Here is a 26037-nt window from a genome sequence, read left to right as displayed (position 1 = left end):
GGTTATCCCATTTATATGGCTCAAAATATCCCTCAACCAAGAAAATCAAACTGTGAATGAAATTCTCCCTGTCTAATATACCTGAGAATGTTTTCTGTCTTTTCTTTCCCCTTACAAAAAGTGAATCTTCTATCCTCTGGAAGGCCAGTAAACATATGCAGAGTTGAAAAGAATTGCAAATTCAGCTTCCACTTTTTTCCATTCAATTTTTGAAGAGGTGAAGAAGATTGAAAGTCATGTCATACTGAAATTGATCATTTTTATAGGAGTGTATAAAAACTATCTCAGAATTTTTAGCAGAATCTATGGGGTCTAAATCAGGATGATGAGTGAGGCTCATTTCTTTTATTAAACTAGCAAAATTAATTGTATGTAGAAGCATCATGGGTGCTCAGTATATAGCAAGAGTACTAAGCACTTTCTTCCACTTGGTTTTGTGTAGATAGCAAAAACATTTCCATCAGTTTAAACCTTTCAGTGGCATTGGAAGTGTCTTAATTAGATGCATATAGCTAATAGGGGAAAATGAGGAACAGGATATTTACATTTTTATCCCTTTGCATATTTAAGGAAATGACAAAGCTGCCAATTCCTCCACAATTATCCTCAAAATAGGAGAAATGTGTTTCTAGGGTAGATTATATCCTTTGATGGGCATACTGTTTTTTTGTACTTTTTTGTTTTTGTTTTCCATCTTCACTATAAGACACACCATTTCCAGGGCCCATCATGGTCTCTAGAATCATATGTGGAACCTCTTCCTTGGAAGTACAACTGAAGAAAGTTCAGGGGTAGTTTCAGGATGATTCTTTTTATTTAGGCCCATATTTTAGAGTTAAAGACTTTCACATCAAGGTTTCTTCTCAAAAATATGCTTCATTCTGTTTAATGACTTTGAAGATCTAAGGTGCTCCTTTTGCTGGGTCGGTTTCAGCCTCCTTCAGCAAGAATCTTGTTAGACATGGGCACTGCAACTTTGGGGTCCCACAAATTGAGTAAACTCCAAGGATTTCTAATCTTCATTGTATTTGGTTTATCTACATTGTCCAATGTAAGCTAAGCTTTATATAAACAAACCGATGTATGAATAATCATGATGGAAGGATGTATTATTATAATTCTCATCACATGGATAATATTTTAGATGTTATAGTTAAGCAAAGGTAATTATACATTACTCAGCTCTGATCAGTAATATTCTGTGCCACCCAAAATAATACCTGGGTTACATGTAACCTTCAAGAGCCATTTTTTTCTAAAATGAGAATTACTAGAATAATAAGAATAAAATCAAAGATGAAAATATCTCATTTTCTCTGAACCCTTTTAATTATAGATTTTATGAACTTAAAGCACATACTTATACCAGAGTTCAGGAACACAAGTACTCGCAGTAAGAGTTATACAGTAACCGAAGATGCCAGCAAGAACAGTTTATACCAGAAATATATTGTCCATTGGGTAAGTTGGTGGGTGGCAATGACAAAGAATAGATGACAGAAATCACAAATGAAAAAAAAAGACAAAAAGGAATGAGGAAGAAATCCATTTATTGGCAGACTATTAAAGGGAAAGTTTTTTTTTTTTAAATTAGTTTTCTGCTAATGCTGAGAGAGGAAAATATTATACAAAATACGTTCATATCCTCTCAGTCATGGAATTTATAGTTAAAATGTCAGTAACCACAGAAAATACTTTACTGCAAAAGACAGTAATATTCAAGGTTTGACCTAAAATGCTGAATCTCAAAATATAGTTACTCAAATAATGAATCTTAGTATTAATGAAGTTTGCTAGAATCATTAGATTTGCAAATATTTGACTGAATATTCTTGTTGATCTTGACCCAGTCATGTCCTAGACATTTTTTTCCTGTTGAAAAACTAATAACATGCTTTCTGAAACCAGCATAACTGAATAAATAATTGCATATTTAATTAAAATGAACAAAAACTATGAGGCAGGAAAAGTTATGTCTCTTCTCTTTTGGGCTGGATGGTCAATTTCCTCAATACTGTCGGATTTGTTTAAATATTGGACATGTGGTCCTGTGTTTACTTTCATAAATGAGTTAAGATCTTTGTTTAAAGTGCTTTTTAATGGAGAACAGCCAGTGCTTTCTGAGGTACATTTTTACAACATGGGAAGATGAGATGAGAGTTAGTTTTGAAAACTGAGTTTTGACATCAGGTTTAAATCACTCTTTTTAAAGGAGGATGCTTTCAGAAAGGGTGCTTTTTACTGGGACATTAAATGGCAATGTGTTGGGTTTGGAGAGTTACTGAGAAGTGAGGAATAGAGGTGTCTGTCCTAATTGTATAGATGGCTATGAATGTTCAGCTCAGCACTAGTATAAAATCACCACCATGGAGTGTGAAACATACAGCACAGGTCAAAAAAGAATCCTCTGCAGAGGATATCTGAGGATATTAGCATGTCTCCAAGGTCCTTTACTGTTTCTCCTTCCCATTCCTCTCCCCTCAGTGACCCCGTGCTCTGCAGCCTGCTGCCCATCTTAACCCCTTCAGCTTTATTGAGAAAGCATAGTAAATCTTCTAAGGAAGGGAAATCATGTCGCGTGAACAAGACTTCCTATGAGGAGGAAGGAACCTGGAATCATTTAGTCAGAAAAAAACAAAAAAAATTCTTCTCTTTTGAGAATGGTGGGCATTGTTTGGTCCCAGCTTCCATAACCACCAGTAGGTTCAAGTGGGGTTCAGAGAATCCACTTTATGAGTTACTCTTTTAGGAAAAATACTTTTTATCTTTTTAATCAAATATGAGTGCAATGTGGTTGTAACACATTTATATTTATGATGATTGGTGCCTCATACTGCATAGCTTTTTAAGGTCTTTTGATCCTCTCCACAATCTCTACATGCATTGCAAAGTCTAAGGAAAGGGACCAGGTAACTAGATTTCAATTCTCCCTCTAGCTAATTTGACTGTATACATTTAATGACTTTCAAGCATTTGCACAAGAACTGTTACTGCCATAGAATAGAAATTTAAATATTTTTTTTTTATTTTGAAGATTTAAAAAATATTTTGTCAAATGGAATGACTTTGTTGAGAATAAGATAAATTTATTAAATATAGATTCAGAATATGTAAGAAAAAATAGTTCTTATCTGGAAACATGTAATTATATACTTCCTCTGCTTAGCTGGAGACTGACATTTTAAATGTCTACTGTTTGACAACTGTGGTCAGACATCTCTACAGGGTTGAGCCTGCTCATTAGTGCCACATTAACCTTAACTTTGCCTCAGGCCATTAACCAGCAAACTGCACATTTGACCTTTGTTCTACAGATATTTTCAAACAGTATGGGAGGCACTGCTTTTAATTTGGGTTCTGTATTATTTGTGGACTGACTTTAGGGGTAAAAAAAATCAATACATGTCATTAAATAAAGAAGCGTGTAGTCTGAAACATTCCACAGAGAGAAGTTCCATTTGAAAACAAGATTCTTCTCCAATACCTTTCCAGATAATTAGTTTTGGTCAAAATTAGAAATAGTCCCTTTTATATTGTGTTCAATGGCAAAAAAGGAGAGGAAGTACAATATATGACAGTTTATAAATGTTCTATAATTGCAACAAATTCTTGCTATATGAAGCCATAAGATTGAGAGGTAATGAAATACAAAATTAAATGTAAAATCAGAGCCATATGCTTAAGTGAAAAAGGCTCCTGAGAGGAAATCAGCAAAGTCTGAAACACATGGTTGCCACTCTTTAAGCCATACATATGAGGACGATATCAGCCTTATTATTAAAATGTAAATTAGTTTAGTGGAATATTTTCGTAGATTGTGGTAGAGTTGCTACATTCAGATTATGGAATATTATACAGCTATCGAAAAATAAGCAAGATCTAGACTTATTAATCTCATATGGGTTCATTATATGTTGTCAAGTGAGAAAAGCCTATTGCATGCACATGTATATAGCTTGGTCCCAGTTTTGTAAAACCAGACCATCACTATGTCTCTCTTTCTCTCTGTCTGTTTTGGGTTGCTAGATATCATGCACATAGAGGAGCTGAAGAAAGCATACCAGGCTGCGAACACTGGCTACCTTAGGAGGGAGGGATAGACACACTATGGAGAGACATACTAACTTGTTCTTCGTGTGCCTTTTGATCACTGTACCATTTATGCAAAGATATGTTACTTTTATCGTTAAAAATGACTCAAGTCAACACTGATGACACAGCCAATCAGAAGTGTTGCTCAATTTTATAGTAGGAACTGGGCATTCCTGTGTCACCCAAAGTATAAATGACACTTCAGGGTGAGTTGCATTTCCTTTCATAGTTTTTTTTCTTTACCACGTGACACATCAGGAGACCTTTCTGGCACTGCTGGCCTCAAGGGCATGGGAAGCAATGAAGCAATAACTATGCTGGTCCATGTTTCTCCCTCGCCTTTAGTAAGCTTAGGGCAAACAAGGCTGCAAGCTATGAATGATCAATTGTGCTGCGGCCCTTTCCGTCTTTTCTGTGCTAGCACAGTGGACAGAGCCGCTCATTAGCCAGGAAGCAGAATTTGCCCCGCTCACTGCGTTCTGCATCAGACCTTTCACACTGGTAGAAATATACAGATAAATCCTGCTTAAACAAATTGCCTTCTAAGTGCAGATTTTGGCTGAAATAAGTGTTGTATCTGTGTCTTCTAGTCCAACAATCGGACTAATTGTGTTCTGTTAACAGCATGAGAATTTCTGTAAAATTTTTGAAACAGGTGGAAATAATCTTCTGTATAAAGGTTCATTCAAGTCTGATTTATCAGATATTCAGTATCAGCCCAACATTGCTAAGCAATGGCATTTTAATTAATTAATTAATTAATGAAACCAAGATAGCGAGGCCTGCTATAATCAAATTCCTGAGTAAGTAAGTTAGTCATTTTCACTTGTTTTTTTTTTCTTCTCTGGTTTTCACTTTCCTTAGTTTCCAAATGAAAGAATAGGTCTAAATCACAGGTGCTCAACTCCAGCCATACATTTGGATCCTATAGGAACATTTCGGAAACACTCATGTGCCCAGGTCCAACTCCAGACCAACACATCTGAGTGAGGGAGAAATGTAGGTGTGCAGTTTACACATTTTCTTGGCGATGACAGTGTACAATTAGGACAAAGAGCCATGGGAACAGATGATCTATGGCTCTTTCTGGTTTTGTAACACGGTATATCTGTGAGGTGATAATTATGATAGCTATCTTACAGAGCTATATGACTAAATATTATTGTGTCCCTACATATTAATTTCAGCAGCACATATATATATACAATCTGTCTTGAGCCTGTGTAGTCTGGCACAGTTTGCAGTCTTCCTCTGTAGATTTCTTCCATTTTCTTTTTTTTTTTCTAAGTTTATTTTTTATTTTGAGAGGGAGAGAGAATACAAGTGGGGGAGGAACAGAGAGAGAGGGAGAGAGAGAATCCCAAGCAGGCTCTGCCCTGTCAGTGCAGAGCCCGATGCGGGGCTTGAACTCATGAACCATGAGATCATGACCTGAGCCAGAATCAAGAGTTGGATGTGTAACTGACTGAGCCACTCAGGCGCCCCAGATTTCTTCCATTTTCTAATGCAACACACGAGGAAGGCCTCTCTGATATTTCTCCACAGTCTAGGAATGGGCCCCCTAATTTAGTTTCCAGGTCAACTGTATCCTTTAAAGACTTTCAATTATTGTTATCATTTTAAAAATGTATTTTTTTTAGAAATTTCTAATTCTGGAAGCTCTTAAAAACTGCATCTGGGACCAAACCAGCAAGAATTTGCTGAGGGCCTGTTAGATACCAAACTGTGATCCAAAATGTAGGGATGTGAAGAAGACATTACTCTTGCCTTTATCAAATGTCTCCTCTAATCAGGGAGGCAGATGCGCAAACAAAGGGGTTATAATATCAGATAGCCAGGCCTGAAAAACAGATGCCTGGTGCTGTGCAAGAAACAAGGATGAACAAATAAAACTGCACAGGCTGGTCAGGCAAGGAGGTGGAGGGGAGATGAGTTTTAAGCTGAATCTTGAAGGACAGGCAGAAGGTTGGGAGAATGATGGAGGAGAAGGCGATCCAGGGTAGAGGAAACTGCATGTGCTAACCTGGAATCTTATCCCGTAAATATTGAAATATCTTATGCCTTGTGAGTATATGTGTGTGGTGTTGGCTGGTATGTGTGAGTGGAGGGAAGGGGGGGCTGTCATGGGAAGTTAAGGGGTGGAGAGTGGGTAGATTATGTGCCATGGGAAGACATTTTATCTGAATAGTTAGGGTTTTAATATTTATTTATTTTTGACAGAATGAGAGAGCGCAAGCAGGGGAGAGGCAGAGAGAGAGGGAGACACAGAATCGGAAGCAGGCTCCAGGCTCTGAGCTGTCAGCACAGAGCTCGACATGGGGCTCAAACCCAGGAGATGTGAGATCATGACCTCAACTGAAGGTGGAAGCTTAAATGACTGAGCCACCCAGGCGCCAATGAATCCTTAGGGTTTTAAAGCAGTAAAGTGTTGGACTGATTTCTAAAGCCAATTCTGGTTACAACATGGGACATGCATCGAAAGGAAGATGGGAGAGCAAAGCTAGATGGGGATATCATTTGTTAAATGGTCACAGGCCCAAATGAGAAATTATTAATTTGTGTATGGCCTTGACATACAGGCTTTGACTAAATATTCTGACAAGCAATGTTTTCCTATTTTTAAAAAAATATTTAATATTTAAAAAATATTTTCTGTTACTCTTAAGACTAAGTAAGATGTCTTAAGACTAAGGCAAGCAACCGACATATATAACATAGCCCCTCAATGATAATTAGCTGGAACTTTTACCATCTCCCTGCATTTATTATGCTCCTGGTTCTAACTGGAAATACTCTCATAACTGTAGAAAAATAATTGTGTGGATATAGTCACCCTTCCAGCAAGTTAATTTTGAATCATCCAAAGAACAGAATATTTTATTTATTGAGACATTTCATATAAAACTTGAAAAGGAGGCATGATGGTGTAGAGTAGTCCAAGCATTGACCTGGGAACTGAAATATGGATTCTTGTAATAGGACCAACATTAATTGGCTCTGTGGCAGTAGATAAATCTTTTTGTTTTCTTTTTTTTTAACCTCATTATAGCTACTGGTGCTTTATCGCCTGCACTTCCCAATTCAATTTTTTCTGTATCCGATGTAGCACCCCCCCTCGCCCCCCACCGGCCCTTCTTGCAATCACTTTTTTGCCACACCACTCTTACTCTCTGTGACCTAAGAATCTCCAAACACAGAATATAAAGTTCTGAAGTAGGAGCTCTCCTCACATTTCTATCCTTATAAACGAAAACTCATCTCAGCATTCAGTCTTTCTTCCGTTATTTCAGTCTCAGAGATTTGCTCCAAAACGAATCACTCAATTTTTGATAATTTTTACTCTCTCTTCTTTTTAGAATGTGAGATCTAGCAATTTTTAATTTTCTTTTTCTATTTTTTATCAGTTAAGAAAGACTGAATTATGATATGGTAGCAAACAACCCCAACCTATCATTGGTTTAGGACAAAAAAAGTGCTTTTTTTCACAACCTATGCACATCTTATTTTTTTTAAGCTTATTTTTGAGAGAGGGAGGGAGAGAGAGAGAGAGAAGGAGATGGAGGGAGCAGGGCAGTGGCAGAGAGAGAAAGAGAGAAAGAATCTCAAGCATGCTCCACACTGTCAGTGCAGAGCCTGATATGGGACTCAAACTCACAAACTGTGAGATCATAACCTGAGATGAAATCAAAAGTCAGAGTCTTAACCCACTGAGCCACGCAGGTGACCCCACAACCTATGAATATCATAGACCAGCAGAGACACTGCTCAAGTTTACCTGCTTTATGCCTCAGAATGATGAAGCAGCATCTCTGTGAAACATTGCCAGTCTTTGGGAAGAGGGAAACAGAAGCTGGCCAAACCACATTGGTTCTTAAAGCTTAAGCTTAGAAGGAACATACATCACTTCTGCCTACATTTACTAGAACCCAGAGCTAGTCACATACTAAAGTCACATACTAAAGCTTCAGAGTGACTTTAAGCCTAGAATGTTGAGAATTGGGATATTTGGGAACAAGCTAATGACTACAAACCCTTGTTATCTCCTTCCCTTTCATACACAAATATTTTCAACTCTCCTGCATATTCAAACAGACAAACATATGCTCAACCAGAACTCTCTTCATGTTCGTCTTTGGGACTTTTAGTTTCTCACTCTCTCTTTAATACTCCTCATACTGCAAATCTGAAGTCCATTACTCTGTTTCAGATGCTTTAATTACTGTATTAGCTTGCTAGGGCTGCCATAACAAAATGCCACAGACCAGGTGGCTTAAACAACGGACATCAGTTCTGGAAGCTAGAAGTCCAAGGGCAAGACATTGGCAAGTTTAGGTTCTCCTGAGGGTTTTCTCTCTTGCAGATGGCCACCTTCTCCCTGTGTCCTCACATGGCCTCTCCTCTGCTCATATGCGCCCCTAGCATCTCTTCTTGTTATTAGGACACTGGTCATATTGGATTAGAACCTATTTGTACGACCCATTTGAGCTTTTTTGCCTTTTAAAGGCCTTGTCTCAACATATGAATTTTTGAGTGACCACATAGAGAGGACATTTTCATTATTTTAAGTAACCTCTCATAATAGCTATTTGACCCTGTGGAGAATCTCTCTAGGTTCAAATTTGCTTATTCTTTAATGTTCAAAGCTCTTATCATTGACACTTTTCTTCCTTTGCTCTTTCTACTTCTGAGTCCATTTGACTTTTTCTTACTATGTGCTATTCACCCGAGAGATTTCATCCACATTCATGACTTTGGTTACCACCTCTGTAGATAATGACTCTCATGTCACATGTCCAATCCCCTGGTTCCAAGGTTACATATCCAACAGCAAACATCCATGGTATTCATGGTTCTTTTACCAGTAGCCTTAGCATCATCTGAGTGCTTCTTTGAAATGTAGAATCTTGGGCTGCACCTCAGAACTACTTAACTGAACCTGCATTTTGGCAAGATCCCCAGATGATGTTACACATAGTAAGTCTGAAAGTAGCATTCTACTTGATTTCTCTTTCCATATGTTCCAAAGAAATTGCAAACCGAACATGTTGGGAATAGAATTAACTATTAATTAATTAGTTTTAACCTGTTCATTAATTTAATTACTCATCGTTGACCTTACTATATGCCTTCACAATTGTTTTAAGATCTATACTGGTAAACAAAACAAACCAAAAAAAAAAAATCCTTGCCTGCCTGAATCTTTTATTCTGGAGTGGGAGACAGATGAGAAACAATAAAGCATAGTAAATAAGTACATGACGTGCTAGAATAGAAAGTGATATGCACCATAGAGAGATAAAAATATTGAGCAGGAGAATAGCAATCCTAAGTATAGTGTGGGATATTGAAAAGAGTTGTATCACCCTTCCTTTACTTCTTATTGCAGTGAATAACACTGAGATAATAATCATCCCCTCAGTCACTTGGGGGGAGGTGTTGAAAAAGACAATTAGGAATTATAACTTTTACATTAACTGTCAATTCTAGATTTCTAATGTCTTTCAACTCTATCACTTGCCATGATGCTCACTGACAGATGTTTTTTCCACACCCTCATATTTTCTCCCCCTGAGTCTTGCTTATAGCCCCCTGAGTGACCTCACTGACTTTCTACCTATTTCCATGATCCTATCATGATGCCATCACTTGCTTGCTGGAAAACTTTTAATGGCTCCCTCTGCCTTCTGAACAAAATGGAAACACTTTTTGATGATCAATAAGGCTGATTACAAACTGGCCTCTTCCTACCTTTTTACATAATTCCCATAAGCCCGTTTCCCACGAGCTAAACTGCATATGAGTATCAGTATTCTCTTTCCTCTTTACCTTTCTTATTGTTTTGTTGTTGTTGTTGTTGTTGTTGTTGTTTGCTTCCTTTTTTTTTTTTGCATGAAACACTGAGATGAAAGTATTATCTTATTTGTACATTTTTCCTGATTCCTTCTCTGTCTTCACATGTGCACTATAAACACTGTGTTATTATTGTGCATTTTCACCAGAAAGTGCATTCTTAGCAGGTAGGGACTGTCTTGTTTAGCTATGGTGCCAACACAGAGCTTGGTACTCAATAGTGTTCAGTAGTTTGTGACAAATAACTGATAGCTGCTGGTTTATAGAATGAGTGGAAATCTATGATATGTTGCTTTCAGAGGGAACACATGCAAAGGCATGAAGGTGTGTTTGGGGAACAGCAGGTATCTCACTTTTGTGGATTCCTAAAGTATGGTTTGACTTGCTGCCGAAATAGAGGTGAGAGAGTGCCTTATGTGCCTTTCCAAGATGCTATAGAGAATAGAGAACCATTGATGGCTTTAAGCAAGTGAGTGACATAGTCTGGGGGTTATCATATTTGAATTTGAAGAGGTAGCTCTTAGAGGATGAGACGTGATTGTTGAGGAGATTAGAGGTATGCCATTCTAGTGCAGTCATTCCAGAGAGATGATAGGGGCTTCAGCTAAGGCTGTGAGAGTAGCATTGGGAAAGAGGACTAGAAAAGAAAGATGAAAGCTTTTCCCAGGATGATCTATTGGTTGTGAAGGCACCATTCACTGAGATTAGGACTAGGTTTGGGGCTGATAAGAAATATCTATCCAGTTTTATACCGTCAGTTTGGAGATCTCAACATTCTAGCTGTTTTGACAGGCCTCTTCATTTCTAGAAGACTCTTTGATTCCAAACAGGTGGTTATTTATAGTGAACAGAATTCAGGACAGGAGTCACACACCTTTCTATTTATTAAACCCCATCACTCTAGGAAAGAATCAGTTGGCTTCATCAATTATGTTTTAGTAGCAACATGAGACTTGGTATTTGTTCATGCATTCCAGTTAGTAGGAATATGGCCCTCATGGGGGAACTTATTTTCTAGGAGAGGAAACCAACTTAAAGCATCAGTAAGTATAAATAAGTGGTTACTGTGCTAGTTTGAAAATACAGCATACTTTTTTTTTCTTTGGCTTGAGCATAAGTTGGAAGTGAGTCAGATTTATGCATCCTACAGTCATTTTGTTATCACTTTCCTGATGAAGCTTTGCTAAAAATTTGGTTAAATACTCACCAAACACTTGCTGTGGAAACTTCTGATCTCTGTGATAATCAGAATGTTACATATTTGAAAATGACATTTATCCTACCTATGGATGAGTAGTTACTTAAAACTCCAGCCACTTCCACAAATAGTTCTTTGAAAACAAGTAAGAAAGAGAATTATAAAATTAATACAGTTGAGCATCAAGGGCGCTTGGGTGGCTCAGTCAGTTAACCGTCCAACTCTTGATTTCGCCTCAGGTTATGATCTCACAGTTCCTGAGTTCTCTAGCCCTGTGTTGTGCAGAGCCTGTTTGGGATTCTTCCTCTACTTCTCTCTTTGCCCGTCCCCAGCTCACACGTTCACTCTCTCGTGCACATGCTCTCTCTCAAAATAAATACATAAGCATTAAAGAAATATAGCTGAGCATCAGTGCTGTCAAAATCAGATTTGATTTTTAAAAACCTGGTCATTTCAGCTGTAATTTAGAGCAACCCCTCCTCTTTGATCTCATTTTTAAAGAAATTATTTTACAAATATCAGTGGGGGGTGCAATTTCATAATCACTACGTTTTAATTATTCAACCTATAGATTTCTGTTTGCTTTTCTTCTGCCCCTGTCTTCTAGCCCAGGGGACATCTCCTCTTTATTAAACTAGTGGCTTTTCATTTCGTTGTCACCAAAGCAATGGTTTATGTAAAAAAGTTCAAAAAGGTAGTTTTTAGGACTTAGTTTTTGAAATGCTAAAACTGAGGTTCCTGGGACATCAAAGCTTTGATTTTAAAAGTTGGAAATTTTTAAGTTAAAAAGCAAGCTACTTTTTTGTTGAATTTTCCCTTCCCATAATTGATGGGGGAAAGAGATGTACTTCCTGTGAGAGAAAAAAAACTTAATGTATTAAATACTATATCTTCCAACAACTTTTATTTTCATGCTTTTGCAATATATTAAATATCTGTTTTTTCATCTTAGTAAAGATATATTATTTTATGTTTTTATACACCAAAGAGAAGACCCAGATAGGAAAATCACCCAAGTTTAATAAACTTTTAATTAATAAGCAATCAATTAACTTGTTAAGAGCCTCTGACATTTCTATATGGGTAAGAAAGTAGTTAGTGTCACTGTGGTTCAGATGCCACAGCGAGTAAGAGCTTTTAGGGATACTATATAAAGTGGGACGTGTGTGTGTGTGTGTGTGTGTGTGTGTGTGTGTGTGTGTACTCCTCACAACTCTTGGACTAGAGTTATATAACACTCATCCCCTGTGAAAACTTTGATTCAAAAGAGGAAATTTTAATACATCCTTTTTATTTTTTTTTAAATTTTTTTTTCAACGTTTTTTATTTATTTTGGGGACAGAGAGAGACAGAGCATGAACGGGGGAGGGGCAGAGAGAGAGGGAGACACAGAATCGGAAACAGGCTCCAGGCTCCGAGCCATCAGCCCAGAGCCTGACGCGGGGCTCGAACTCACGGACCGCGAGATCGTGACCTGGCTGAAGTCGGACGCTTAACCGACTGCGCCACCCAGGCGCCCCAATACATCCTTTTTAAAAAAAGTATAGTATTTATCTTGATTGTTAGAAAAGTATTGCGAATATATAACAAATAAGCAGTGAAGATTTAAAAAAAGTTACATTCTAAATTTCACACACAACAAATTATGCCATTTATACTGGCATTTGTTATGGGTTTTTGGTTTTGATTGTTTTTGTTATTTTCCCATTCAGGGAATTTATCAACAGCCTTAGACTGTACAGGACGTTCTATGGAGGCCTGGCTGATGAGCTCTGCGTTAATGAATTAGCTGCTGCCGATGGACTACCATGCTGGGACGGGGAGCATATAGTAAAAAGGTATTTGATACACAATGGTTGTGAAAGCATAATGGCCTCTTTCATCCTTGCTTTCTTTTCCCAGGTCTTGAATGGACTACTTCAGTTTTAACGTTGCCACAGAGGTTAGAGTATACGACAGTTTTATCTCTTTAGTTTGTTAGAAATAAATTTGATCCTTTTTGATGTTTTAGAAATGTGATAGCATTCTCTGGTGTTTGACCATTCTTTATTCCTTTCTGCTTTACTTGGGCTTACCAACAATTAAGTATTATTTACCTTCTATCCAATATGTCTTGTTTGTCAAGTATCCTATTTTTTTCATTTAATTTTATTAGTTTTACAAAGTGAAGAAATTCAGTAAAATGTGAATGCCTACACAAAGATTCATTGAAACATGAATTTAATGTATTAAATACTATACCTCAGCAACGTTAATATGTCCATCCTTCAAGTGTCTCGTGTGTGTGTGTGTGTGTGTGTGTGTGTATGTAAGAATGGGGTACTTCCATATGTGTCTGTTGGAGGCACTGTTTATTTGTGTGTTGTCAGGGTGGGGGAAACTCACGGGGAAAATTTTTTTTGCCTTTTTTTTCACATTGTCTAGAATTTCTTTGACATTTTCTTTTCCTTTGCTTCCTATAAATGACTGTACTCTGAAGTAATCTCCCGGGCTTAAAAAAGAAAAAGAAAAATCTCCCTTCGTAGTATATAACAGTAGTCAGTATAACTGGCTGGGAATTGGTCCTTTGATTTTCCAGCACTGGTGATTGTTTTAGAAACTAGGCTTGGGTCCGGAAGATGGCGGCGTAGGAGGACGCGGGGCTCACAGCGCGTCCTGCCTATCACTTAGATTCCACCTACAGCTGCCTAAAGAACCCAGAAAACCGCCAGAGGATTAGCAGAAGGGAGTCTCCGGAGTCAAGCGCAGACTAGAGGCCCACGGAAGAGGGTAGGAAGGGCGGCGAGGCGGTGCGCGCTCCACGGACTGACGGGAGGGAGCCGGGGCGGAGGGGCGGCTCGCCGGCCAAGCAGAGCCCCCGAGTCTGGCTGGCAAAAGCGGAGGGGCCGGACAGACTGTGTTCCGACAGCAAGCGCGACTTAGCGTCTGGGAGGTCATAAGTTAACAGCTCTGCTCGGAAAGCGGGAAGGCTGGAGGACAAAGAGAGGGAGAGCTGCTGAGCCCCCGGACGGCAGAGCTCAGCTTGGCGGGGAACAAAGGCGCCAGCGCCATCTCCCCCGCCCATCCCCCAGCCAAAATCCCAAAGGGAACCAGTTCCTGCCAGAGAACTTGCTCGCTCCGCGCAAACACCCAACTCTGTGCTTCTGCGGAGCCAAACCTCCGGCAGCGGATCTGACTCCCTCCCGCTGCCACAGGGCTCCTCCTGAAGTGGATCACCTAAGGAGAAGCGAGCTAAGCCTGCCCCTCCAGCCCCCGTGCACCTTGCCTACACACCCCAGATAATACGCCAGATCCCCAGCAACACAAGCCTGGCAGTGTACAAGTAGCCCAGACGGGACACGCCACCCCACAGTGAATCCTGCCCCTAGGAGAGGGGAAGAGAAGGCACACACCAGTCTGACTGTGGCCCCAGCAGTGGGCTGGGGGCAGACATCGGGTCGGACTGCGGCCCCGCCCACTAACTCCAGTTATACACCACAGCACAGGGGAAGTGCACTGCAGGTCCTCACCACGCCAGGGACTCTCCAAAATGACCAAACGGAAGAATTCCCCTCAGAAGAATCTCCAGGAAATAACAACAGCTAATGAACTGATCAAAAAGGATTTAAATAATATAACAGAAAGTGAATTTAGAATAATAGTCATAAAATTAATCGCTGGGCTTGAAAACAGTATACAGGACAGCAGAGAATCTCTTGCCACAAAGATCGAGGGACTAAGGAACAATCACGAGGAGTTGAAAAACGCTTTAAACGAATTGCAAAACAAAATGGAATCCACGATGGCTCGGCTTGAAGAGGCAGAGGAGAGAATAGGTGAACTAGAAGATAAAGTTATGGAGAAAGAGGAAGCTGAAAGAGAGATAAAAAAATCCAGGAGTATGAGGGGAAAATTAGAGAACTAAGTGATACACTAAAAAAAAATAATATACGCATAATTGGTATCCCAGAGGAGGAAGAGAGAGGGAAGGGTGCTGAAGGGGTACTTGAACAAATTATAGCTGAGAACTTCCCTGAACTGGGGAAGGAAAAAGGCATTGAAATCCAAGAGGCACAGAGAACTCCCTTCAGACGTAACTTGAATCGATCTTCTGCACGACATATCATAGTGAAACTGGCAAAATACAAGGATAAAGAGAAAATTCTGAAAGCAGCAAGGGATAAACGTGCCCTCACATATAAAGGGAGACCTATAAGACTCGTGACTGATCTCTCCTTTGAAACTTGGCAGGCCAGAAAGGCTTGGCACGATATCTACAGTGTGCTAAACAGAAAAAATATGCAGCCGAGAATCCTTTATCCAGCAAGTCTGTCATTTAGAATAGAAGGAGAGATAAAGGTCTTCCCAAACAAACAAAAACTGAAGGAATTTGTCACCACGAAACCAGCCCTACAAGAGATCCTAAGGGGGATCCTGTGAGACAAAGTACCAGAGACATCACTACAAGCATAAAACATACAGACATCACAATGACTCTAAACCCATATCTTTCTATAATAACACTGAATGTAAATGGATTAAATGCGCCAACTAAAAGACATAGGGTATCAGAATGGATAAAAAAACGAGACCCATCTATTTGCTGTCTACAAGAGACTCATTTTAGATCTGAGGACACCTTTAGATTGAGAGTGAGGGGATGGAGAACTATTTATCATGCTCCTGGAAGCCAAAAGAAAGCTGGAGTAGCCATACTTATATCAGACAAACTAGACTTTAAATTAAAGGCTGTAACAAGAGATGAAGAAGGGCATTATATAATAATCACAGGGTCTATCCACCAGGAAGAGCTAACTATTATAAATGTCTATGCGCCAAATACCCGAGCCCCCAGATATATAAAACAATTACTCATAAACATAAGCAACCTTATCGATAAGAATGTGGTCATTGCAGGGGACTTTAACACCCCACTTACAGAAATGGATAGATCATCTAGACACACAGTCAATAAAGAAACAAGGGCCCTGAATGATACATTGGATCAGATGGACTTGACAGATATATTTAGAACTCTGCACCCCAAAGCAACAGAATATACTTTCTTCTCGAGTGCACATGGAACATTCTCCAAGATAGATCATATACTGGGTCACAAAACAGCCCTTCATAAGTTTACAAGAATTGAAATTATACCATGCATACTTTCAGACCACAATGCTATGAAGCTTGAAATCAACCACAGGAAAAAGTCTGGAAAACCTCCAAAAGCATGGAGGTTAAAGAACACCCTACTAACGAATGAGTGGGTCAACCAGGCAATTAGAGAAGAAATTAAAACATATATGGAAACAAACGAAAATGAAAATACAACAATCCAAATGCTTTGGGATGCAGCGAAGGCAGTCCTGAGAGGAAAATACATTGCAATCCAGGCCTATCTCAAGAAACAAGAAAAATCCCAAATACAAAATCTAACAGCACACCTAAAGGAAATAGAAGCAGAACAGCAAAGGCAGCCTAAACCCAGCAGAAGAAGAGAAATAATAAAGATCAGAGCAGAAATAAACAATATAGAATCTAAAAAAACTGTAGAGCAGATCAACGAAACCAAGAGTTGGTTTTTTGAAAAAATAAACAAAATTGACAAACCTCTAGCCAGGCTTCTCAAAAAGAAAAGGGAGATGACCCAAATAGATAAAATCATGAATGAAAATGGAATGATTACAACCAATCCCTCAGAGATACAAACAATTATCAGGGAATACTATGAAAAATTATATGCCAACAAATTGGACAACCTGGAAGAAATGGACAAATTCCTAAACACCCACACTCTTCCAAAACTCAATCAGGAGGAAATAGAAAGCTTGAACAGACCCATAACCAGCGAAGAAATTGAATCGGTTATCAAAAATCTCCCAACAAATAAGAGTCCAGGACCAGATGGCTTCCCAAGGGAGTTCTACCAGACATTTAAAGCAGAGATCATACCTATCCTTCTCAAGCTATTCCAAGAAATAGAAAGGGAAGGAAAACTTCCAGACTCATTCTATGAAGCCAGTATTACTTTGATTCCTAAACCAGACAGAGACCCAGTAAAAAAAGAGAACTACAGGCCAATATCCCTGATGAATATGGATGCAAAAATTCTCAATAAGATACTAGCAAATCGAATTCAACAGCATATAAAAAGAATTATTCACCATGATCAAGTGGGATTCATTCCTGGGATGCAGGGCTGGTTCAACATTCGCAAATCGATCAACGTGATACATCACATTAACAAAAAAAAAGAGAAGAACCATATGATCCTGTCAATCGATGCAGAAAAGGCCTTTGACAAAATCCAGCACCCTTTCTTAATAAAAACCCTTGAGAAAGTCGGGATAGAAGGAACATACTTAAAGATCATAAAGGCCATTTATGAAAAGCCCACAGCTAACATCATCCTCAACGGGGAAAAACTGAGAGCTTTTTCCCTGAGATCAGGAACACGACAGGGATGCCCACTGTCACCGCTGCTGTTTAATATAGTGCTGGAAGTTCTAGCATCAGCAATCAGACAACAAAAGGAAATCAAAGGCATCAAAATTGGCAAAGATGAAGTCAAGCTTTCGCTTTTTGCAGATGACATGATATTATACATGGAAAATCCGACAGACTCCACCAAAAGTCTGCTAGAACTGATACATGAATTCAGCAAAGTTGCAGGATACAAAATCAATGTGCAGAAATCAGTTGCATTCTTATACACTAACAATGAAGCAACAGAAAGACAAATGAAGAAACTGATCCCATTCACAATTGCACCAAGAAGCATAAAATACCTAGGAATAAATCTAACCAAAGATGTAAAAGATCTGTATGCTGAAAACTATAGAAAGCTTATGCAGGTAATTGAAGAAGATATAAAGAAATGGAAAGACATTCCCTGCTCATGGATTGGAAGAATAAATATTGTCAAAATGTCAATACTACCCAACGCTATCTACACATTCAATGCAATCCCAATCAAAATTGCACCAGCATTCTTCTCGAAACTAGAACAAGCAATCCTAAAATTCATATGGAACCACAAAAGGCCCCGAATAGCCAAAGTAATTTTGAAGAAGAAGACCAAAGCAGGAGGCATCACAATCCCAGACTTTAGCCTCTACTACAAAGCTGTCATCATCAAGACAGCATGGTATTGGCATAAAAACAGACACATAGACCAATGGAATAGAATAGAAACCCCAGAACTAGACCCACAAACGTATGGCCAACTCATCTTTGACAAAGCAGGAAAGAACATCCAATGGAAAAAAGACAGTCTCTTTAACAAATGGTGCTGGGAGAACTGGACAGCAACATGCAGAAGGTTGAAACTAGACCACTTTCTCACACCATTCACAAAAATAAACTCAAAATGGATAAAGGACCTGAATGTGAAACAGGAAACCATCAAAACCTTAGAGGAGAAAGCAGGAAAAGACCTCTCTGACCTCAGCCGTAGCAATCTCTTACTCGGCACATCCCCAAAGGCAAGGGAATTAAAAGCAAAAGTGAATTACTGGGACCTTATGAAGATAAAAAGCTTCTGCACAGCAAAGGAAACAACCAACAAAACTAAAAGGCAACCAACGGAATGGGAAAAGATATTTGCAAATGACACATCAGACAAAGGGCTAGTATCCAAAATCTATAAAGAGCTCATCAAACTCCACACCAGAAAAACAAATAACCCAGTGAAGAAATGGGCAGAAAACATGAATAGACACTTCTCTAAAGAAGACATCCGGATGGCCAACAGGCACATGAAAAGATGTTCAACGTCGCTCCTTATCAGGGAAATACAAATCAAAACCACACTCAGATACCACCTCACGCCAGTCAGAGTGGCCAAAATGAAGAAATCAGGAGACTATAGATGCTGGAGAGGATGTGGAGAAACAGGAACCCTCTTGCACTGTTGGTGGGAATGCAAATTGGTGCAGCCGCTCTGGAAAGCAGTGTGGAGGTTCCTCAGAAAATTAAAAATAGACCTACCCTATGACCCAGCAATAGCACTGCTAGGAATTTATCCAAGGGATACAGGAGTACTGATGCATAGGGGCACCTGTACCCCAATGTTTATAGCGGCACTCTCAACAATAGCCAAATTATGGAAAGAGCCTAAATGTCCATCAACTGATGAATGGATAAAGAAATTGTGGTTTATATACACAATGGAATACTACGTGGCAATGAGAAAAACTGAAATATGGCCTTTTGTAGCAACATGGATGGAACTGGAGAGTGTGATGCTAAGTGAAATAAGCCATACAGAGAAAGACAGATACCATATGGTTTCACTCTTATGTGGATCCTGAGAAACATAACAGAAACCCATGGGGGAGGGGAAGGAAAAAAAAAAAATAAAGAGGTTAGAGTGGGAGAGAGCCAAAGCATTAGAGACTGTTAAAAACTGAGAACAAACTGAGGGCTGATGGGGGGTGGGAGGCAGGGCAGGGTGGGAGGGAGGGCAGGGTGGGTGATGGGTATTGAGGAGGGCACCTTTTGGGATGAGCACTGGGTGTTGTATGGAAACCAATTTGACAGTAAATTTCATATATTAAAAAAAAAAAAAATAAAATAAAATGCTAAATTTTTTGTAAAAAAAAAAAAAAAGAAACTAGGCTTGGGTTGCATTTGGAATTGAATGTTTTAGTGTATTTTATTTTCAACAATCTGCAAAAAGAAAGATAGGGTGTTACGCTTTGTGATTTACAAATATGCCTACTCCACATGAAAATAGGTGGTTTAGTTACCACAAGAGTGATAAGTTCATTTAAAATATTATTAGCGGGGCACCTGGGTGGCTCAGCCAGTTAAGTGTCTGACTTTGGCTCAGGTCATGATCTCACGATTTGTGAGTTTGAGCCCTGTCGGTCTCTGTACTGACCCTGCGGAGACTGCTTGGGATTCTGTCTCTCCCCCTCTTTCTCTGCCCCTCCCCAACTTGCACTGTTTTTCCCTCTCAAAATAAATAAATAACCTTAAAAATTTTTTAATTTAAAATATTATTAGCAAATTAAGCTTAACCATAACACGTACATACTGTAATTAAATAAATTTAAATAATGGAAACTGTTTACATATTTCTGTGTGATCATATTTATTATAACGCTTGTATTCCTTATACATTAAATGATTATTTTGTAGTTTATATCTGAATATCTCATAGAGATTCTTAGATTGCACAGAAAAAAATTTATTGAAGGGAGGAATGTAATTTAGTCAATTGTTTTTGGGGGTATAATTAAATTTGAATAAAGTATTTGACATGGATAGTGTTCTTTTTTTAATTATGTTCTTTGGATGTTAGAATGTATTTTTTTAAATTTTATATTTTATTTTTTAAAATTTACATCCAAATTAGCATGTAGTGAAACAATGATTTCAGCAGTAGATGTCTTAATTCCCCTTACCCATTTAGCTCATTACCCCCTCCCACAACCCCTCTAGCAACCCTCAGTTTGTTCTCCATGTTTATGAGTCTCTTCTGTTTTGTCTCCCTCCCTGTTTTTATATTATTTTTATTTCCCTTCCCTTATGTTCATCTGTTTTGTCTCTTAAAGTCCTCATATGAGGAAGTCATATGATTTTTGTATTTCTCTGACTAATTTCACTTAGCATAATACCCTCCAGTCCCATCCACGTAGTTGCAAATGACAAGATTTCATTCTTTTTGACTGCCGAGTAATATTCCATTACTGGAATTCCATTCCATTGTGGATACACAATATCCATTGTGTATATATATATATACGTGTGTGTGTGTATACACACACACACGTATATATATATATACACTACATCCTCTTTATCCATTCATCCATCGATGGACATTTGGGCTCTTTCCATACTTTGGCTATTGTTGATAGTGCTGCTATAAACATGGGGGGTGCATGTGTCCTTTTGAAACAGCACACCTGTATCCCTTGGATAAATGCCTAGTAGTGCAATTGCTGGGTCGTAGGGTAGTTCTATTTTTAGTTTTTTGAGGAATCTCCGTACTTTTTTCCAGAGTGGCTGCACCAGCTTGCATTCCCACCAACAATGCAAAAGAGCTCCTCTTTCTCTGCATCCTCGCCAACATCTGTTTTTGCCTGAGTTGTAAATGTTAGCCATTCTGACAGGTGTAAGGTGGTATCTCATTGTGGTTTTGATTTGTATTTCCCTGATGATGAGTGACGTGGAACATTTTTTCTTGAGAATGTATTTTTTAAAATTTGTATTTCTTGCCTTTACTGAGAGCACTTACAGTATGTAGAACTTTGAGTTCTTACAGTCTTCATGCCAGTGAAAGTTCTATCACTTAGGTCTAGTAATTAAATTATACTTTGACTTGTGCTATCTTTTTTTACCTTGTGCAAACTGGAAGGGAGGTTTTTTGTGTGTATTAACAATTTTTCTACAAAGAGTAATGAGAATCCCATGGGGATTAATGAAAGATTTAGTATATTATGTAAGTGTATATAATATATTACATTACATTATATCATCTCATTCCAGAGCCACAAGAACCTTAGTGTCAGTTTGTTCCACTCTTCTCCACTATTTGGGCTGGGATTTGTATAATAAGAAATACTGTTGGGGAAATCAATGATTTTGGAAAAACTTTTTAGAGGGATAGTATTTTCAACTCAAAGAATGTATTTTCTTCTATATCGTATATTTCTTAAGACTTCATTCATGGCTTAAGAATTTTAAAAAAAGCTCATATTTGGCAAGAATTCTCTATAGAAAGTGTCCACATTTCTGATAAAGGAAGTGATTCTCATTACTCTCATTTGTTTCCAGCTCATTCTCCCCTTCCCTGCATCACCCAGCCTCTTGTCTGTCAGCTACTTCCAAGTGCACTGTTCCGCTTCACTCTCCTGAGAACAGCTTGCACTTTGCTTTAATCTTTTCTCAAACACCCCTTCTACCTCATGACCGTAACTGCCATTTTCCTCTCCTTGAGAATATTTCCTCTGGTCCATCCCAATCTCATAGGTCCCCAATCTACTTCCACTCCTCTTGGCTCCCCTGGCATCAGGCAAGCCTCCCACAGTGGCTCTCTACCACCATCTCCAGGCTGCTTCCAAATATTCTTAAGCCCTGATTATTTTCTAGCAGACAAGGTTTTATAAGCATTATCTCATTTAATTCTCCTAAAACTTTACTCCATAGTGCTCCAAAATAAGCTGACTGGGTGGCATCTCTTTTCTGTTTGGTTTTGAGAAAACTCTCATGCGTACTTGAATTTTTTTTTTTTTAAATATATCATTTAAATTGTATTTTTATTTGTGGCTCAGCCAATTCTTGATATAAATATTCAACAGGATTATTTTGTCTTCAATACAAAGTCAATGCTAAAATCTAGTATCTTCGTATCTAGTTGACTAATTATGATATCTTCACCATGGAATACTATGTGTTAGTCAAGAATTATGCATATTTATATCTGCTAATGTGGAACGATTTCAAAAAATTATTAAATTAAGGTAGTTAAAACTAGGGTATTACATATTTTAGCAGCAGATATGAATAAATAAAAAATAGCAATATTGGTTCTGCATTGAATATTTCTGGACAGTTACATGAAATATACTTAAAAAGTACTCGGGAGCTTTTCTTTTTTATTTGCCTTGTATTTATTTATGTTTAATGAGAAAAGAGGTTATAGTGATGTTAGAATTATAGGCTGTTATTGTTTTCTCTTTTTATAATTATTTTTTAAAGTGAAAGTGCTATTTTTACATTCAATTTCTAACTAATTTGGCTTTTCGTAGTAATTTTGTGATACAGTTTTGTCAAAGCATTAATGGATATAGCTAAATACTGAACTAGTGAATTTATCTAAAAAGTCTTCAGTATAAAGTTAAATCCTGATGAATGTTGCAATCTTGAATTATTAGGTACTTTCTCCTTAAGACAAAAGGAAGTATAATAGTGATCACCGTGTGAAAACACTAAGATCCTCAAATAAAATACTCATTTTGGAGATGTGCACTTGATGGAGATAAATAATGCCGTTGAATTTTGAAGAAATGAATTATCAAGTAAATGTATACCGCATTTAGGGATGATAGCGGTTTTTCCTTTTTTATGGTGGATTATAAAATTCATCAGATTCATTCTAGAGAAATTATGCCAAACACATCAATAGGATAAATTGGTGGCCAAGACTGAGTCTATCATTCATTATAAGAGCAAAGTGACTATTTTGGCAAGACTTCTTCTCCTGAAGGCATTTTTTAGGAGATGATTGATAAGATTATTTATGTGCACAGACGTGCTGTCTCAAAAAATAGGAGAGCCATACTGATTGTTTCAATATTATGACAGTCCTATAAAATGGAGCGAAATCAGGTTTGCACTCATCAAAAGAAGTGGAATCCTTTGTGACTGTAGATGGAAATATCTCAACTATCTGTAGGATACGAGGAATGTTTAATTTGTGAAGCAAAATCTATTTTTTTTTTTAATTTTTTTTTTCAACGTTTTTTATTTATTTTTGGGACAGAGAGAGACAGAGCATGAACGGGGGAGGGGCAGAGAGAGAAGGAGACACAGAATCGGAAAGAGGCTCCAGGCTCCGAGCTGTCAGCCCAGAGCCTGACGCGGGGCTCGAACTCACAGACCGCGAGATCGTGACCTGGCTGAAGTCCGACGCTTAACCGACTGCGCCACCCAGGCGCCCCAAAGCAAAATCTATTTTAATTCAAATGATTTTAAGGACTGCATGGACACCATACACTACACTGCAATAGTGAGGTCAACAGCTCACAGAATTTCTGGTTTAAGATGAAAATATGTTGCTGAATTCCATTCAGTCTTTTTCTCTTGAAGTCCCTCTTATCTCCCCCTCCTGTCTCTTTATCATGAAACAAAATTGTTCTCTGAAAGGCGCGTCAGTCCTTCTGTTCTCAGAGCTTTGTTCTCAGTTCTGTGTGATTACAAATTGATTGTTTGATGGTTTGCACTACTCTTTCGGGGTATTGAAGTGCATGTGACAGCTACTTAATTACCAGGGCTCCCTTTTCCCTTCTGATTAATAGATGGATAATTCAGTTATTCTCCCTCAGTCTCTAGGAATTTATGACCTGTACAACAACTCTCAAACTAGCCAGGAGCTGTGAGGTATCCTAGAAAAATGAATAATGCACATGATTTCTACTTCATCTTGAATTATTGTTTCTTAATGCTTCTTTCCTAATTCAGTGTTTTCCTTTCAAACTCTCATTATAAGGTGGCCCTTCTGAACATAATATAATTGAATTTTTAAAAATCAGATAAAAATATAAAACCTTGGAAGTCTCTGAGACTTTATACTTATCCATTATCAGATTCCCAGACAATAACATATTTCCTTATATTTATTTATTTATTTATGTATATAGATGTATATATATATATATATATATATATATATATACACATATATATATCCAAATGTATCTGTGTATTTATTTTATGATACAAAGCTGCTAGCTGATCCCTGTATGCACCTCTTTGATTCATACATTTCTTTAAAAAAGTAAAAAATTTTTTAATTGCGTGTGAATATAATATTTTTTAACTTCAATTTTTTCCCTTACATTATCTATCTGAAAAGCTACTTTATCTTCGATCTTCCTTCTTCTTCCTGACCTTGCTGCATTCAACTATATTTTATTTATTTATTTATTTATTTATTTATTTATTTATCTATTTATTTATTTAAACACCTGGCCTAATTCCCAAATGTTATGGACAACAAAGCAGTCAGGTCTCTGGATTGTTCTGATTTTCATTAATGTAACAACTAGTTGCTTTTCCTGGGTGGCTTATGCAAAGGCAGTATGTTCTTCCTGACTTAAACAATCTGTTTAGTAGTTCTTTTTTTCCCCTTGCAATTTCTGTCTATTCAGTAAGGTTTCTAGTATTGTTGAAGTATACCTTCATGATGATCATCATTGTTATCATACCTATGGCCCATCTAATTTGCTTCAGAGTTTGAAGTGGCATAAGAGATGTGATTAGAAGATGTCCCCACTCCTACCCCACCATGGCAATCTGCTGTGGGCCCTGAATTTCCCACTGTTAATGGAATGATCTTCAACTAAATCATTTTCTCCATGCAACTGTACATACAGCTTTGCCAAACTCCCACTTTTATCTTGAGTCTTCATGGAATGAATCCCCTCACTTATGTTTTGTCGTAACCTCTAACTCCCCCATGACACCTATATTTTTTGCATTTACATGTCATATATCTTCTTTCTTCTTATCTACTGCAGTGTCTTTTATTATAGAACTCTGTGTTACCTGACAGGTTAAGAATGTGTAATATCATTGAACACCTATCAGTAATATTTTTAAAGATAAGAGGACTCTGAGGAATAAGAAGTTTTGTAAGTGTTACCGAGAACTAAGCAATTTGGAGATTTGGGAGGTGGCTTGGTGATAACCCTTTGGTGGGTAATACGTGGGTAGAAAATGAAACTGAGTGCTGAAAGATGAGAATAAAGATGAATCATAAGAGTTTCTTCCTATGGCTGACTCTGCATGCTGGTTTGTTTTCTGACTTACTCTTAAAATCATGCGTGTCTCATGGTGTGCACTTCCATAGATATTTTTGGGAACTCAGACTCTAAAGAACTCTAAGAAGCTCAAGTGTTCTGGGTTAGAGACATGTGATTGTCTTTGTCACAGATGAGGCATCTGGGTATGAAGTGGATAAAAGTGCCTGAGGTCAAAAGCCTGAGTTTAAAATCCTCAGTGAAGGATGAACTGAAACACTTCTGCTCTTTTGTGAGAGAAATAAAAATAAAGTATGGGCGTAGATACCTTTTAAGGGACTGTCAAATCAATCGCATAGTGTATGTCCAGGAGGACGAATACAGGTGTGTGTATTGGGTTCAGAATAAACAGGTATGTGTTGGGTTCAGATTAAACCTAGACTT

At 38.1% G+C, this 26037-nt stretch overlaps 1 protein-coding gene across 1 annotated transcript in view; it reads left to right on the top strand.

Moving 5' to 3' along the window:
- Positions 1-26037, top strand: part of GPC5 (glypican 5) — a 682486-nt gene that overhangs the window by 325472 nt on the left and 330977 nt on the right. Inside the window, exon 5 of the mRNA XM_053901416.1 lies at positions 12853-12978. Coding sequence (XP_053757391.1) covers positions 12853-12978 — 126 coding nt within the window. The remainder of the gene's footprint in view (positions 1-12852; positions 12979-26037) is intronic.

The sequence above is a fragment of the Panthera pardus genome, unplaced genomic scaffold (genome assembly GCF_024362965.1).
Source record: "Panthera pardus isolate Hobbes unplaced genomic scaffold, ASM2436296v1 HiC_scaffold_1, whole genome shotgun sequence".
Taxonomy (NCBI): Eukaryota; Metazoa; Chordata; class Mammalia; order Carnivora; family Felidae; genus Panthera; species Panthera pardus.
Note: the sequence above shows the minus strand (reverse complement) of the source record. Positions and strands in the feature narration are given on the sequence as shown.